We start from the raw sequence: 12,500 nt of genomic DNA on the forward strand, positions 1-12,500 counted from the left end.
AATTAGCTCGTCTGGTGTCCGTGTGCTTATAGACACAGAAGTTAAGGACGTCACACTCATGTAGGTCTTTCATGGTGACCACTGTGTGTTTAACCAGAATGGAACATTATGAAGAATCTCTGAACTCCACAAAGCGTCATCCCAGTGAAAACTAGAGATCCCCCCCCACCACACACACACACACACACACACACACACACATACATCCTAATGACTAAACACCACAAAAACACATCCTAATGACTAAACACCCCCTCCCCACACACATACACACATCCCAATTACTAAACACCACACACACACACACATCCTAATGGCTAAACACAACATACATGCACACCCTAATCATGAGTACAGAACACATTGTGGCCCATCTGATGGTTCCACAGTTTTGCTCTGTCCAAGTTCCCAACGCACCAGGTTAGACTGAAAACGTGGACCCGTGGTTTACTATTACACAACTGGATGTTCTGGGATTTATGACTGGATGTAAGTACTGAAATATTAAGTACCCTCAGGGTGATCAATTTACTGTTTGCTCCTCTAAATTGTACTTCTGTAACAGGTGCTTCCTATGGTGGCCTGGAGAGTCAAATCACAACACCATTTACACAGTAAACAAAAGTCAAGAATATGAAAAAAATTACAAAATGAAGTTTTGTGCAAACTAGATTTGTGGAAACAATCAAAGTCTCACAGTACTGACACATTAGGTGGCATCACGTCAGCATTAATCCACAAAAAGAAATGTCAGATCACTTACAAAGGAAGTGCCACTAGGGGGCACTTTAGGAGTACAGATTATACACTCAAAGGGCTCTTTATTAGGTACACCTGTTGAACTGTTTGTTAATGCAGATATGAGTATGAGAGCATGTTACAGTATGAACACAAGAGAAAAGAGGAGAGAGACCCAAACAACAGTGTGGTCGCCATGGGAACCGCCATGGTGGAGGGAATCCTTTTATCCTTGTGCTGTAAAGAGGGAAACACAATTGGAAGATCAGCAAGAATGAAAGAGTTTCTATCTGCCCAAGTACAGTATCTATACCAGTATGAAAGAGTTTATATCTGCCCAAATACAGTATCTACACCAGTATGAAAGAGTTTATATCTGCCCAAATAGTCTATACCAGTACAAAAGAGTTTCTATCTGCCCAAATAGTGTCTACACCAGTACAAAAGAGTTTCTATCTGCCCAAATACAGTATCTACACCAGTATGAAAGAGTTTATATCTGCCCAAATAGTGTCTACACCAGTACAAAAGAGTATCTATCGGCCCAAATACAGTATCTACACCAGTACGAAAGAGTTTATATCTGCCCAAAAACAGTATCTACACCAGTATGAAAGTGTTTATATCTGCCCAAATAGTGTCTATACCAGTATGAAAGAGTTTCTATCTGCCCAAATACAGTATCTACACCAGTATGAAAGAGCTTATATCTGCCCAAATAGTGTCTACACCAGTACAAAAGAGTTTCTATCTGCCCAAATACAGTATCTACACCAGTACGAAAGAGTTTATATCTGTCCAAATAGAATGTCAGTAACAACAGTATAAATGATTCTCCTTATAAAAGGCTACTCATGACCTCACTTGTACAGAGACCATTTAAAACACAGGCATGTTAGTGACAAACATCTACAACAACAGGTGAGCAAAAATGAAAGTTGGTACATAACAGGGAAGTAATTACACATATTCTGGGTATAAGAACACTTTTAATTTCTCCATAAATCAATTTAACCGGTTTCAGCTTGTAGTTGGATCTACTGATGTACAAGTACATACTTGAGATCATCGATGAGAACCACCTCTGGACACAGACCGTAACGGAACCAGAGGATGGGTCAGTACTGTTTATGTCTGCTTACTTAGGACACAGACACCAACGAAAACAGAACCTCTGGTGTCATTAGTGACGTAGTACCAGCATCACTCTGGTGTCATTAGTGACGTAGTACCAGCATCACTCTGGTGTCATTAGTGACGTAGTGCCAGCATTACTCTGGTGTCATTAGTGATGTAATACCAGCATCACTCTGGTGTCATTAGTGACGTAATACCAGCATCACTCTGTGGAGGCGCTATATCACGCTCAGCACAATGTAGCCAGAATGGAATTGCCAAAGAAGAGTGTGCATCAGTCTAGTTGTTAGGCAACTACACACACAGGACCAGATACCAAAGTAAAATTAGATGGCTGTGAACAAAAACAGGCAAATCTCATTTACATATACAAGCACATTTACTTCAATAAGTTTAGATTTAATTTGACCTCTTCCCAACTATTTTAACTAACAGATATGTCGTGTAGAGTGCTGTTCAAAACTGAATGTGAGATTTGTGAAGAGGATGGATCACTACTGCTTATGTCTTACTTATTATAAAAGTAAAGAAATATAACATACCAGCGACAGTGATCTCTGCCTCCATCTTGGGATACTGTTTGACTCTGCAGACAAAGGTTCCACTGCCTTGTGCAGTGACGTGGCGTCTAACAGTGTAGACCTCATCGTCTCTGTGTGATTCTTTATCTCCTGCAGGCAGTTGTGCTCCTCCACTGAACCACTGCAGCTCAGGTTCAGACCTCCAGCCTTTAATTTCACACAGTAGTCTGAGCCCTCCTGAGCCATCTGTGCCCTCTATAATGATCTTTGGGCTTGTTCCGATACCTGTGGATTAAGAGATTAAGGCATGGTACAGATTAACTGGTTTAAAGAACTGTCATCAGAAATATCACCATGCTGTACAATAACATTTACTTAATATACCATTAAATGCCATTACACTCCACTCCGCCACACATCACAGATGCCTCACCACACACACTCCACTCCACCACACTTCACAGATACTCCACCACACCCCAAACACAAACAATATAACATGAACAATAAATGCTACAACATGAACATTACATGGTATAACACGAACACAAATGGCATGTGAAGACTCACAGAGAAGAAGACAGGTCACTGTCATGTCTTGTGGTAAGAAAATGGGCTGTTATGTAAATGCTCCCATGCTGATAAACAAGCTCCTTCTCAGAACCAACAGTGTCTTTCAGCGTGGAGCAGCACCTTACCAACGATGTTGATGTGTGACTTCATCCTGGGATGCTGCTTCACTCTACAGTAGAAGACGGTGTCACTGCTGCACCTGGTGATTCGGTGACTCCCAGTGAACCCCTCGCTGTCGTGGTGAGACTGTGTACATCCAGCAGGCAACTCTGCTTCCTCACTGTCCAGCCACTGCAGCTCAGGCTCAGACGTCCAGCCTCCCGTTTCACACACTAACTGGATCCCCCCTGAGGCATCAGTGCCCACCACAGAGACCACTGGGCTTGTTCCAATGCCTGAGGATTGCAAGGTCAAAGCATGAGATGGAGTGACTAGTTTAAAGTGAGGAACATCTCCAAAATGTATAACGATGAATGCTTAATACACAAGGAATATGTCCAAAACATTTCAAAGTGGATGATAAGAAATGAGATCATCATTGTAGGAGAACGTTGTCAGCCATGTTTTTCGTGATGCTGTCAGTACATGTACTGACTCCACAAAGTTGAGTTGAGTATCTTTGCTCCAGTCGTATTATTCCTATCAAAATGTAGTTTTAGTACACATGTACTGATGTATAATAGTGATAACATGGGTCTGTTATTTCTGGCCTTCAAGAAGTGCACTGCAATCCTTTCCCCACCATCATGACACTTGCAAAGTGAAGTTACATGATAAGGCCTTATTTTTCAGGAGGACACCAGATCAGGAGGACACCAGATCAGAAGGACCAGAGATCAGAAGGACCAGAGATCAGGAGGACAATAGATCAGGAGTACCAGAGATCAGGAGTACCAGAGATCAGGAGGACCAGAGATTAGGAGGACCAGAGATTAGGAGGACCAGAGATTAGGAGGACCAGAGATCAGGAGGACACCAGATCAGGAGGACCAGAGATCACGAGGACCAGTGATTGGTTCTCTGTACTGTTCCCGGTCTAGAAAACAGCTTTCTCACGCCACCAAATGAACCGAAATTGAGAGCATGTGGTCTTGGGTCCAGAAAAAACACAGCCCCTTGAGTTTCACACCTGCCAAAATGGACTGAACTAAAGAAACATTTAATAAGTCTACTCCAAACAAGGTAGGTGTGAAAGCACCCAAATGTGATCAAACCCATATCCACTTATGACGTCAGAGGTTCAGTACATTCTTGATAACAACTTGGCCAAACCGAGCTACAGTCCACGGAGTTCACCCTACCTTTTTCTTCTCAAACCTGACAGCATCATTTTCGCATTGATTATTGCAAGTTAACTCTTCTTGTTCTAGAGTTGTAGAGAGAATGGGAACAGGGGCGCATCACATAGTGCCCCCTGGGTAATGTAGTTCGTGCAGGCTTATTATAGAAAAGCCTACAAGGAGCTTGTGAGAAGTTCAGTTACATGAGAAAAAGTCACATTACACCAAAGAGTAAAAGTTTTGGTACTGCGTACCGGTGAGTATCAGTCCACTTTGAGCACCAATATACATACAATATTTATTTTATATATATATATATATATGTATATATATGTATATATATATATATATATATATATATATATATATATATATATATATATATATATATATATATAAAATACATGTATATATATATATATATATAATACATAATAGCTGTACATATACATATGATTTTTGAGTAGTGTAAAATGATTTTCAGTAGTGTAAATTTCCAGTAATGTCGATCTTTTCCTCCATCACATGCTGCCCCTGTTTCACTCTGCAGATGTAGGTTTTGGTGCTGTTGCTGTTTGCAGTGAGGTGGAGTCTCACATTAAAGCCTCTGTCATCTTTATGGGACTCTTTTACTCCAGCAGGCACTTCTGCTCCTTCACTGTCCAGCCACTGGAGTTCAGGTACAGGCCACCAGCCCTTAGAGTCACACTGGAGAAAAACCTCACCTGAGTCAGTGCCCAGTACAGTGATCTCTGGGGCTCCTCCAATACCTGTGGATTGAAAAAACCAAAGCTTGAAATGGCATTGTCCTGTTTCTGCTTACATAAACACATATTAAAACAGGGCTGTTATTTTAATATTTGAAATTCAATGACATTCACCTTCAACTTTAAGCAGAACACTGACATGATCTTTGTGATGGGCAGAATCAACTTGACATGTGTACTGTCCTCCATCAGACACTTTAACGTTCTTCAGTAGCAGTGAGGTGTTGCCATACTGTAGCTCCTCTTTGAACAGAGCTGTTCTCCCTCTGTATGAAGGATCCTGATCTTCATTCTTGTCTATTTTATCCATATAGTGATGCACTACTGCGCTATTCAGGTCTGTTCTGCTCCACTTCACTTCCATGTCCACAGCACTCACATGGGATTGTTCAGAAGCTTTGGGTTTGATGGAACACGGCAGAATGATGTCAGAACCAGGAGCAGCAACAACAGGCACATCTGGACCCTCCATGTTAAACTCCTGACCTCCTGTAATGAGAAACATCACCATGCTGGATGTGCACATTCAAACAAAACAAATAAAACAGGAGTTGATATTTTACTGCAACACTCCAGAATCCTCCAGGGTGATGCAGAGACCACCTCCATTTTTAAGGATCCTCCACTAATCTCCCTCAGACGCAACAAAAACATCAAAGACGCTCGTCAGGAGTGAGAAAAATTACCATTCAAATAATAGCTGTGGCATTGCAACAGCTCTAGATGTCCTTCATGTAAATGTGTTAACACAGCCAGGCCAATACCAGGCACAAAAGGCTAAGGTGTCATCACCAGTTCCTCCTCATGCATCACTCCAGGAGATGTCAACTGTGTTACTTTAAGAGATGTAGTCAGTTTTACACTGGGAAAGCCAAGAAAAGGCTTGCTGACCATTTGATCATCAGAATTAAGGATTAGAGGATTTGTCATTTGCAGTGGTAGGACGTTTTAGTGCTAATGGACACTGCATTAATGACATACCGGTTTTCACGGTCAGTTGTTGCTATGGCAGCAGTGAAGTTAAGAAAGAACAAAGAACTGATCTACTCTCTCAGAACTTTAGAACCCCACGGAGAGAATGTGATTTCAACATCTGCTTTTTCTGTGTGAAGCTTAATGGCCTGGCGTAGGACCTAGCACAGGACACGTCTTACCCCGTGCACAATCACATCTCTAACAATATTCTGTGTGAAGCTTAATGGCCTGGCGTAGGACCTAGCACAGGACACATCTTACCCTGTGCACAATCACATCTCTAACAATATTCTGTGTGAAGCTTAATGGCCTGGCGTAGGACCTAGCACAGGACACGTCTTACCCTGTGCACAATCACACCTCTAACAATATTCTGTGTGAAGCTTAATGGCCTGGCGTAGGACCTAGCACAGGACACGTCTTACCCTGTGCACAATCACATCTCTAACAATATTCTGTGTGAAGCTTAATGGCCTGGCGTAGGACCTAGCACAGGTCACGTCTTACCCTGTGCACAATCACACCTCTAACAATATTCTGTGTGAAGCTTAATGGCCTGGCGTAGGACCTAGCACAGGACACGTCTTACCCTGTGCACAATCACAGGACACGTCTTACCCTGTGCACAAGCACGTGTAAGTTTATGGGCTCATAAGGCACAAGGGACTCACGAGGGCTACGACTCACAGAAGAACCTGTCAAATAACGTCCACGTACAAACCTCCAGTTCACCAGTCCACCCTTATTACTAGGACTCGTGACATGACGAAAGTGTTTGTGATTATGTGCATAGTAGATAACTGTGCACTGCAGAGCCTCCTGATGGTGAGTTTGCCTTAACATCATACGGTCATTACGTGTATGTGTGTAAACGTGTGTGCTGATGTCTTCAACTTTCCCTCACCTCTGTACCAGTGTGTGGTCGTGAGGGCTAGTTAGGTAGTTTTCTTTGACTGGACCTAAATGATGGAGTCAGAGTTTCTCCTGTATGTGTCAGGATTGATAATCAAAAACCCTTAATTTTGTAAAGATTGAGCTTTTGGCCTGTAGATAATTATCTGTATTTTTAAAAATAATTATCTGTTTTTTAAAGCGGTCAAAATACTGCACAGGCAAGGCATTTTTTCACATAAATTGTAATGGAAAAATTATTAAGTTCAGGGAACCGAATAACATGGCAGCCATTTCGTACTTGTAGTATGCATATAATATTAATGATGTGAGTTTTAAGGCTTTTAAATGTCTGTATGCTGTATCGCCCTCTAAAGCTCAATTTGGACCAAACTTGGCAAAAACTCACATGAACCTCAATCTAAGAAAGGATTTGAAATGATAACTTACATGGTTTATGAGTTATAGCAATGTAGGTCATATATAGCAAGGCCACAATGAATGATTGGACAAAGTGACTACCATGGAGAGCAAAATTTCAATCTTATTTTGATCATTATTTATCAAAGTGAATAGAGAGTGAGTAGATTATTGTAGTACCAATTCAGACATGATTGGATCAAATTCCTAGGTCTAGTTTGTAAATTCATGTTCCTAAGTGAAAATACGTAGGCGTTATACTTGATTTTCATGAACACTGCCACCTAGTGGCCAAATCATTTGAAACGTCACAGATTCACAGAGAGTCCTTACTTATGTATAGCCTTTAGGTTTCATCATGACTGGTCAATGATAAGCCTGTCATATGCCTGCTGGACTCTGATTGGCCAATGGAGGTCACAGTTTTCTACATATTGGTTAATGATTAATTGGCCCCGTATAGTAAAGGTCACTCATGCAGCATGCCAAATTTGAGCTTGATCTGATGTCTGTATGTTGAGATGTACATTTCTAGCTTTTATAGCGCCCCCTACTGACATATTCAACAAAGTCAACAGACTACCTTAAAATCATGTGCCGCTAAATTCTGAAGTTTCATCACAATTGGATGAATCATTCATGAGTTACAGCCATTTATGCACAATATGTACTTATCTGGAAGGGTTCATTTGCATATGGAGGCCATATTGTTTTGAAATGTCAAAATGATTTCCATGTTATAGTGCCCCCTATTTTTGACCTCAAAATCACCAGCCTGATCAGCTATACATGAAGTTTCACCAAGATTGACTGATAGTATTGTTGAGTACCTAATTAAGTAAATTAAGCTCCACCTCTTAATTTGCTGTTGATTGACACATGACAGCCAGACTGTATGAAAATATCCAAATGTTTTTGATCATTATTTAGGATCATATTGTTCTGAATTGATTGACACCAGTTTTATGAAAACTGGCTGAAAACCATAGGGCTGGTTCAAAGAGGTGGGTGTGACCCAAACACAGAATGTCTGTTTTCAAAAACTGAGTGAGTGAAAGATGCGAAAGATTTGTCCGCTTGAGAGAAAAAAGAATTGTACATTTATGTTGCAGAAATTACAAGATATTGAAGAAAATGTAAAATGCTGTGCTACAGCGCCACCGTCAGGCCAGTGAAGGTCCCTTTCTTTGGCTGAGTCCTTTCACATTGCATGTTGAAACTCAGAAGCACCTTGCTTGTACAACTGATGAAGAACCTCCATTAAAAACATCTTGCTTCTCTGGAAACCTTGTGTACTTCACTACAATTATCAATATCCCTACAGCTCTCAGTATAGTTGACCTCAGTTACTCACCTGGAGACTTCTTAGGATATTTAGATATAAGATAGATATAATATTGTATACTGGTGTTGGAGATAGATTTGAATATTGTATATTGTTGTTGGTGATAGGTTTGTATATTGTATATTGTAGCTGGCAATAGCTTTTAATATTGTATATTGTTGTTGGTGATGGGCTTATATGTTGTATATTGCTGTTGGTGATAGGTTTGTATAGTGTATATTGTAGCTGGTGATAGGTTTGAATATTGTATAGTGTTGTTGGTAATAGGCTTGTATGTTGTATATTGCTGTTGGTGATAGGTTTGTATAGTGTATATTGTAGCTGGTGATAGGTTTGAATATTGTATATTGTTGTTGGTGATAGGTTTGAATATTGTATAGTGTTGTTGGTAATAGGCTTGTATGTTGTATATTGCTGTTGGTGATAGGTTTGTATAGTGTATATTGTAGCTGGTGATAGGTTTGAATATTGTATATTGTTGTTGGTGATAGGTTTGTATATTGTATATTGCAGCTGGTGATAGGTTTGTATGTTGTATATTGTTGGTGATAGGTTTGTATATTGTATATTGTAGCTAGTGATAGGCTTGTATATTGTATATTGTAACTGCTGATAGGTTTGTATATTGCAGCCGGTGATAGGATTTTCTGTAATGTTGTTTCTTGGTGTTTACTGTACCTGAGAGAGACCAGTGGAGGAAAAGAATCACCCAAACACACTTCATCTCTGAAAGAGAACAAGGTCCTGTATTAGTTTACTAAGCATGACTGCTTACAAATAATTTACATGAAAACTCCTTCATAGTTAAAATTGGAACATGCCTTAAATGCCTTAGATTCATGTTTCCAATTACCTAAAGTATTTTAGTTTTGTCCTACAAAAAATAAATATTGTAAAATATTTCTAATGAGAAAATTTTGAATTAGTTTTTTTTTTTAATTGATGGAACAGCCTAAAATGAACATGACATAAACGTACATATTTATGAACATGATATATTCACTTATGAATATAACATTCTCACTGAACAATATAAATGACATATAAAGACTTCAAATAATTTAATGGAACACAACTTTAAATCTCACAAAAGTTTTAATCAGCATTCAGCACAGTGCACTCAACACCCGGCAGGAAACACAAACCTCACACACACACACACACACACACACACACACACACACACACACAAACACTCTCACACACACACACACACACACACACACACACAAACACACACACACACAAACACTCTCACACACACACACACACAAACACACACACAAACACTCTCACACACACACACACACACACACACAAACACTCTCTTCAGGCAGCCAAGTGCTATTACACACTTATTCTCCAATAACCAGGCCATTCTTAATGTTAGTGCCATTACACACTTATTCTCCAATAACCAGGCCATTCGTAATGTTAGTGCCATTACACACTTATTCTCCAATAACCAGGCCATTCTTAAACATATTAGTGCTATTATACACTGTTATTTTCTCATATCTTTGTTATTCTCTAATACCCAGGCCATTCTTTAACATGTTAGTGCTATTACACACTTATTCTCTAATAATAGGGCCATTCTTAATGTTAGTGCTATTATACTCTTATTCTCCAATAACCAGGCCATTCTTAATGTTAGTGCTATGACACACTTATTCTCTAATAATAAGGCCATTCTTAATGTTAGTGCTATTATACACTTATTCTCTAATAATAGGGCCATTCTTAATGTTAGTGCTATTATACACTTATTCTCCAATAACCAGGCCATTCTTAATGTTAGTGCTATTACACACTTATTCTCTAATAATAAGGCCTTTCTTAATGTTAGTGCTATTATACACTTATTCTCCAATAACCAGGCCATTCTTAATGTTAGTGCTATGACACACTTATTCTCTAATAATAAGGCCATTCTTAATGTTAGTGCTATTACACACTTATTCTCTAATAATAGGGCCATTCTTAATGTTAGTGCTATTATACACTTATTCTCCAATAACCAGGCCATTCTTAATGTTAGTGCTATGACACACTTATTCTCTAATAATAAGGCCATTCTTAATGTTAGTGCTATTACACACTTATTCTCTAATAATAGGGCCATTCTTAATGTTAGTGCTATTATACACTTATTCTCTCATATCTTTGTTATTCTCTAAGAACCAGGCCATTTTTGCGTGAATGTCTCGAGCGCTGAGGCAACTTTCCTGCGTCGTTATAGAAAATAACATCAGTATTTTCTTTAAAAGTCAAACGAGCCATGCTTTTTACACTGCACACATTTCTTTCCTAAAAACTATGAATCTGAGGGAGTATTGAGCTTTCGTGTTTTTACAGCTAGATTTGTTCATCGCTGTTGCGTAATCTCTTTTTCGCCTTAGATTCTGGGTCCAGTTTCTAACAGCAACGTTAAAATAATCTCACTCCTACACTGCTTTAGCTATCTAAGTCATCGAGTTGGCGACATTATTACCTTTTAGACATGAAAAGTAAGAGTAATATAGAATGTGATCTCACCGCTTTCTCAAGGCTCGAGATGGGCGCCTGATACTGATTTCTCCGGAGTGGGATTACGAACGCCCATGTCACGTGACTATGGCGAAATTAATCCCGCCAGCACCCAGCTCTGTGCACACTCACAAACCCATCAAAACCAGTGGCGTGTCACATACGATGAGTGTCCACTGCAGTGCAATTACAACTCCTTTAGAAACGTATTTAATCAAAATCCCAGGATACTACATTGTTAGGTCTTTATATTGCTTGGGGGGACTGAAATCTTAAAACTAAGACATACACACACACACACACACACACACACACACACACACAGGGTTTTACACAACACGCGCTCGTCCTCGAGCTGCCACGCGCAGGCGAACACGTGGCGATGAACGCGCTCTGAAGAGTTCGCGCGCCATAGAGGCTAACAAGGACCACTTAGTGGGCATGAAGACAGTTCAGATGTCACACAAACACGAACAAACGTCTTCACAGTCGTTTGGGGAAAATGTGTCACTGGCACACTTATATTCAATCTTGATTATAATAATGAAACACAAGCCTCGTACCACAACTCATAGGCGTTCTTACCCATGCATTTACCTGCGCAACCGGCCGAGGGAAGTTCATTATTGATTCTAGTCGTTTCAAATCTGTTTTTGTAAGTCTACATTGTGTTCTCCCACTGTGATAGCGGAGCATAACCTACCTGTTCGTATAACAGCGTCCTGCGCTTTGGGTTTATGTTTTAGTGTTTGTTTGATTTAAAAAGCAAATATATATAAACGTACAAATCACAGATCCTGTAAATGCTCATTTATTCTATCTGGTCCACGCCGTTCCATCTTTTCACACAGAGATGGCAAAATGTAACATGGTGTGTCTTTAGTTTTGCTATTTTGTTGTTGGTGTTTTTTTATTCAAGTGGTTACAAGCATTCCTCAGTCAGTGCTAAGTTCTTTAAAAACACTCAACTTGACACAACACACATCCGAATGAGCTAACCTACCAACACTTTATACAAAGCCCTTTCCTGTGCCGTATAAACGGTGCTTCTTGCACACGGTATTTCCATGCGATGGTTTGTGCGATGAACAACTGTTAGTGTGAAACAGCTGACAAACTGACAAAAGTATAAGTTGTTTTGACCAGTAAGTCAGAGTCGATCAAGAACAGTGTCTGCACGACTACATTTGCGTTTAGTGTTTCATAAAATGTGCGTTTCTGTGTATTTTGTGTGAGCGAAATGAGAAGTGAAATTACGTCACGTGTACTCGCATGATCGTTTTTACAGTTCCTGGCGCGCGCACGCAGAGCACTGCAGCCCCTC

General features: G+C 39.9%; 1 protein-coding gene across 1 annotated transcript; it reads right to left on the reverse strand.

Moving 5' to 3' along the window:
- Window positions 1–384: 384 nt before the first annotated feature.
- On the reverse strand, window positions 385–11,266 carry LOC113568133 (butyrophilin-like protein 2). Its single transcript, XM_035521260.1, has 7 exons — window positions 11,186–11,266; window positions 9,326–9,373; window positions 5,131–5,505; window positions 4,747–5,019; window positions 3,095–3,364; window positions 2,418–2,681; window positions 385–975 (listed from the first exon to the last, which is right to left on the reverse strand). The coding sequence occupies exons 2-7, from the start codon at window positions 9,369–9,371 to the stop codon at window positions 965–967; spliced, it is 1,239 nt and encodes a 412-aa protein (XP_035377153.1). The 5' UTR covers window positions 9,372–9,373; window positions 11,186–11,266; the 3' UTR covers window positions 385–964.
- Between the last annotated feature and the right edge of the window lie 1,234 nt (window positions 11,267–12,500).

This window comes from Electrophorus electricus, chromosome 22 (genome assembly GCF_013358815.1).
Source record: "Electrophorus electricus isolate fEleEle1 chromosome 22, fEleEle1.pri, whole genome shotgun sequence".
In the NCBI taxonomy this organism is placed as follows: domain Eukaryota; kingdom Metazoa; phylum Chordata; class Actinopteri; order Gymnotiformes; family Gymnotidae; genus Electrophorus; species Electrophorus electricus.

What these genes read in the sequence shown, in the direction of transcription:
- LOC113568133 (XM_035521260.1), bottom strand. Translation starts at nt 9,371, where the DNA reads ATGAAGTGTGTTTGGGTGATTCTTTTCCTCCACTGGTCTCTCTCAG. An exon ending in CCTCCACTGGTCTCTCTCAG is followed by an intron (nt 5,506 to 9,325) that starts GTACAGTAAACA and finishes TTCTCATTACAG; the next exon opens with GAGGTCAGGAGTTTAACATG. An exon ending in GGAAAAGATCGACATTACTG is followed by an intron (nt 3,365 to 4,746) that starts GAAATTTACACT and finishes TGCAATCCTCAG; the next exon opens with GCATTGGAACAAGCCCAGTG.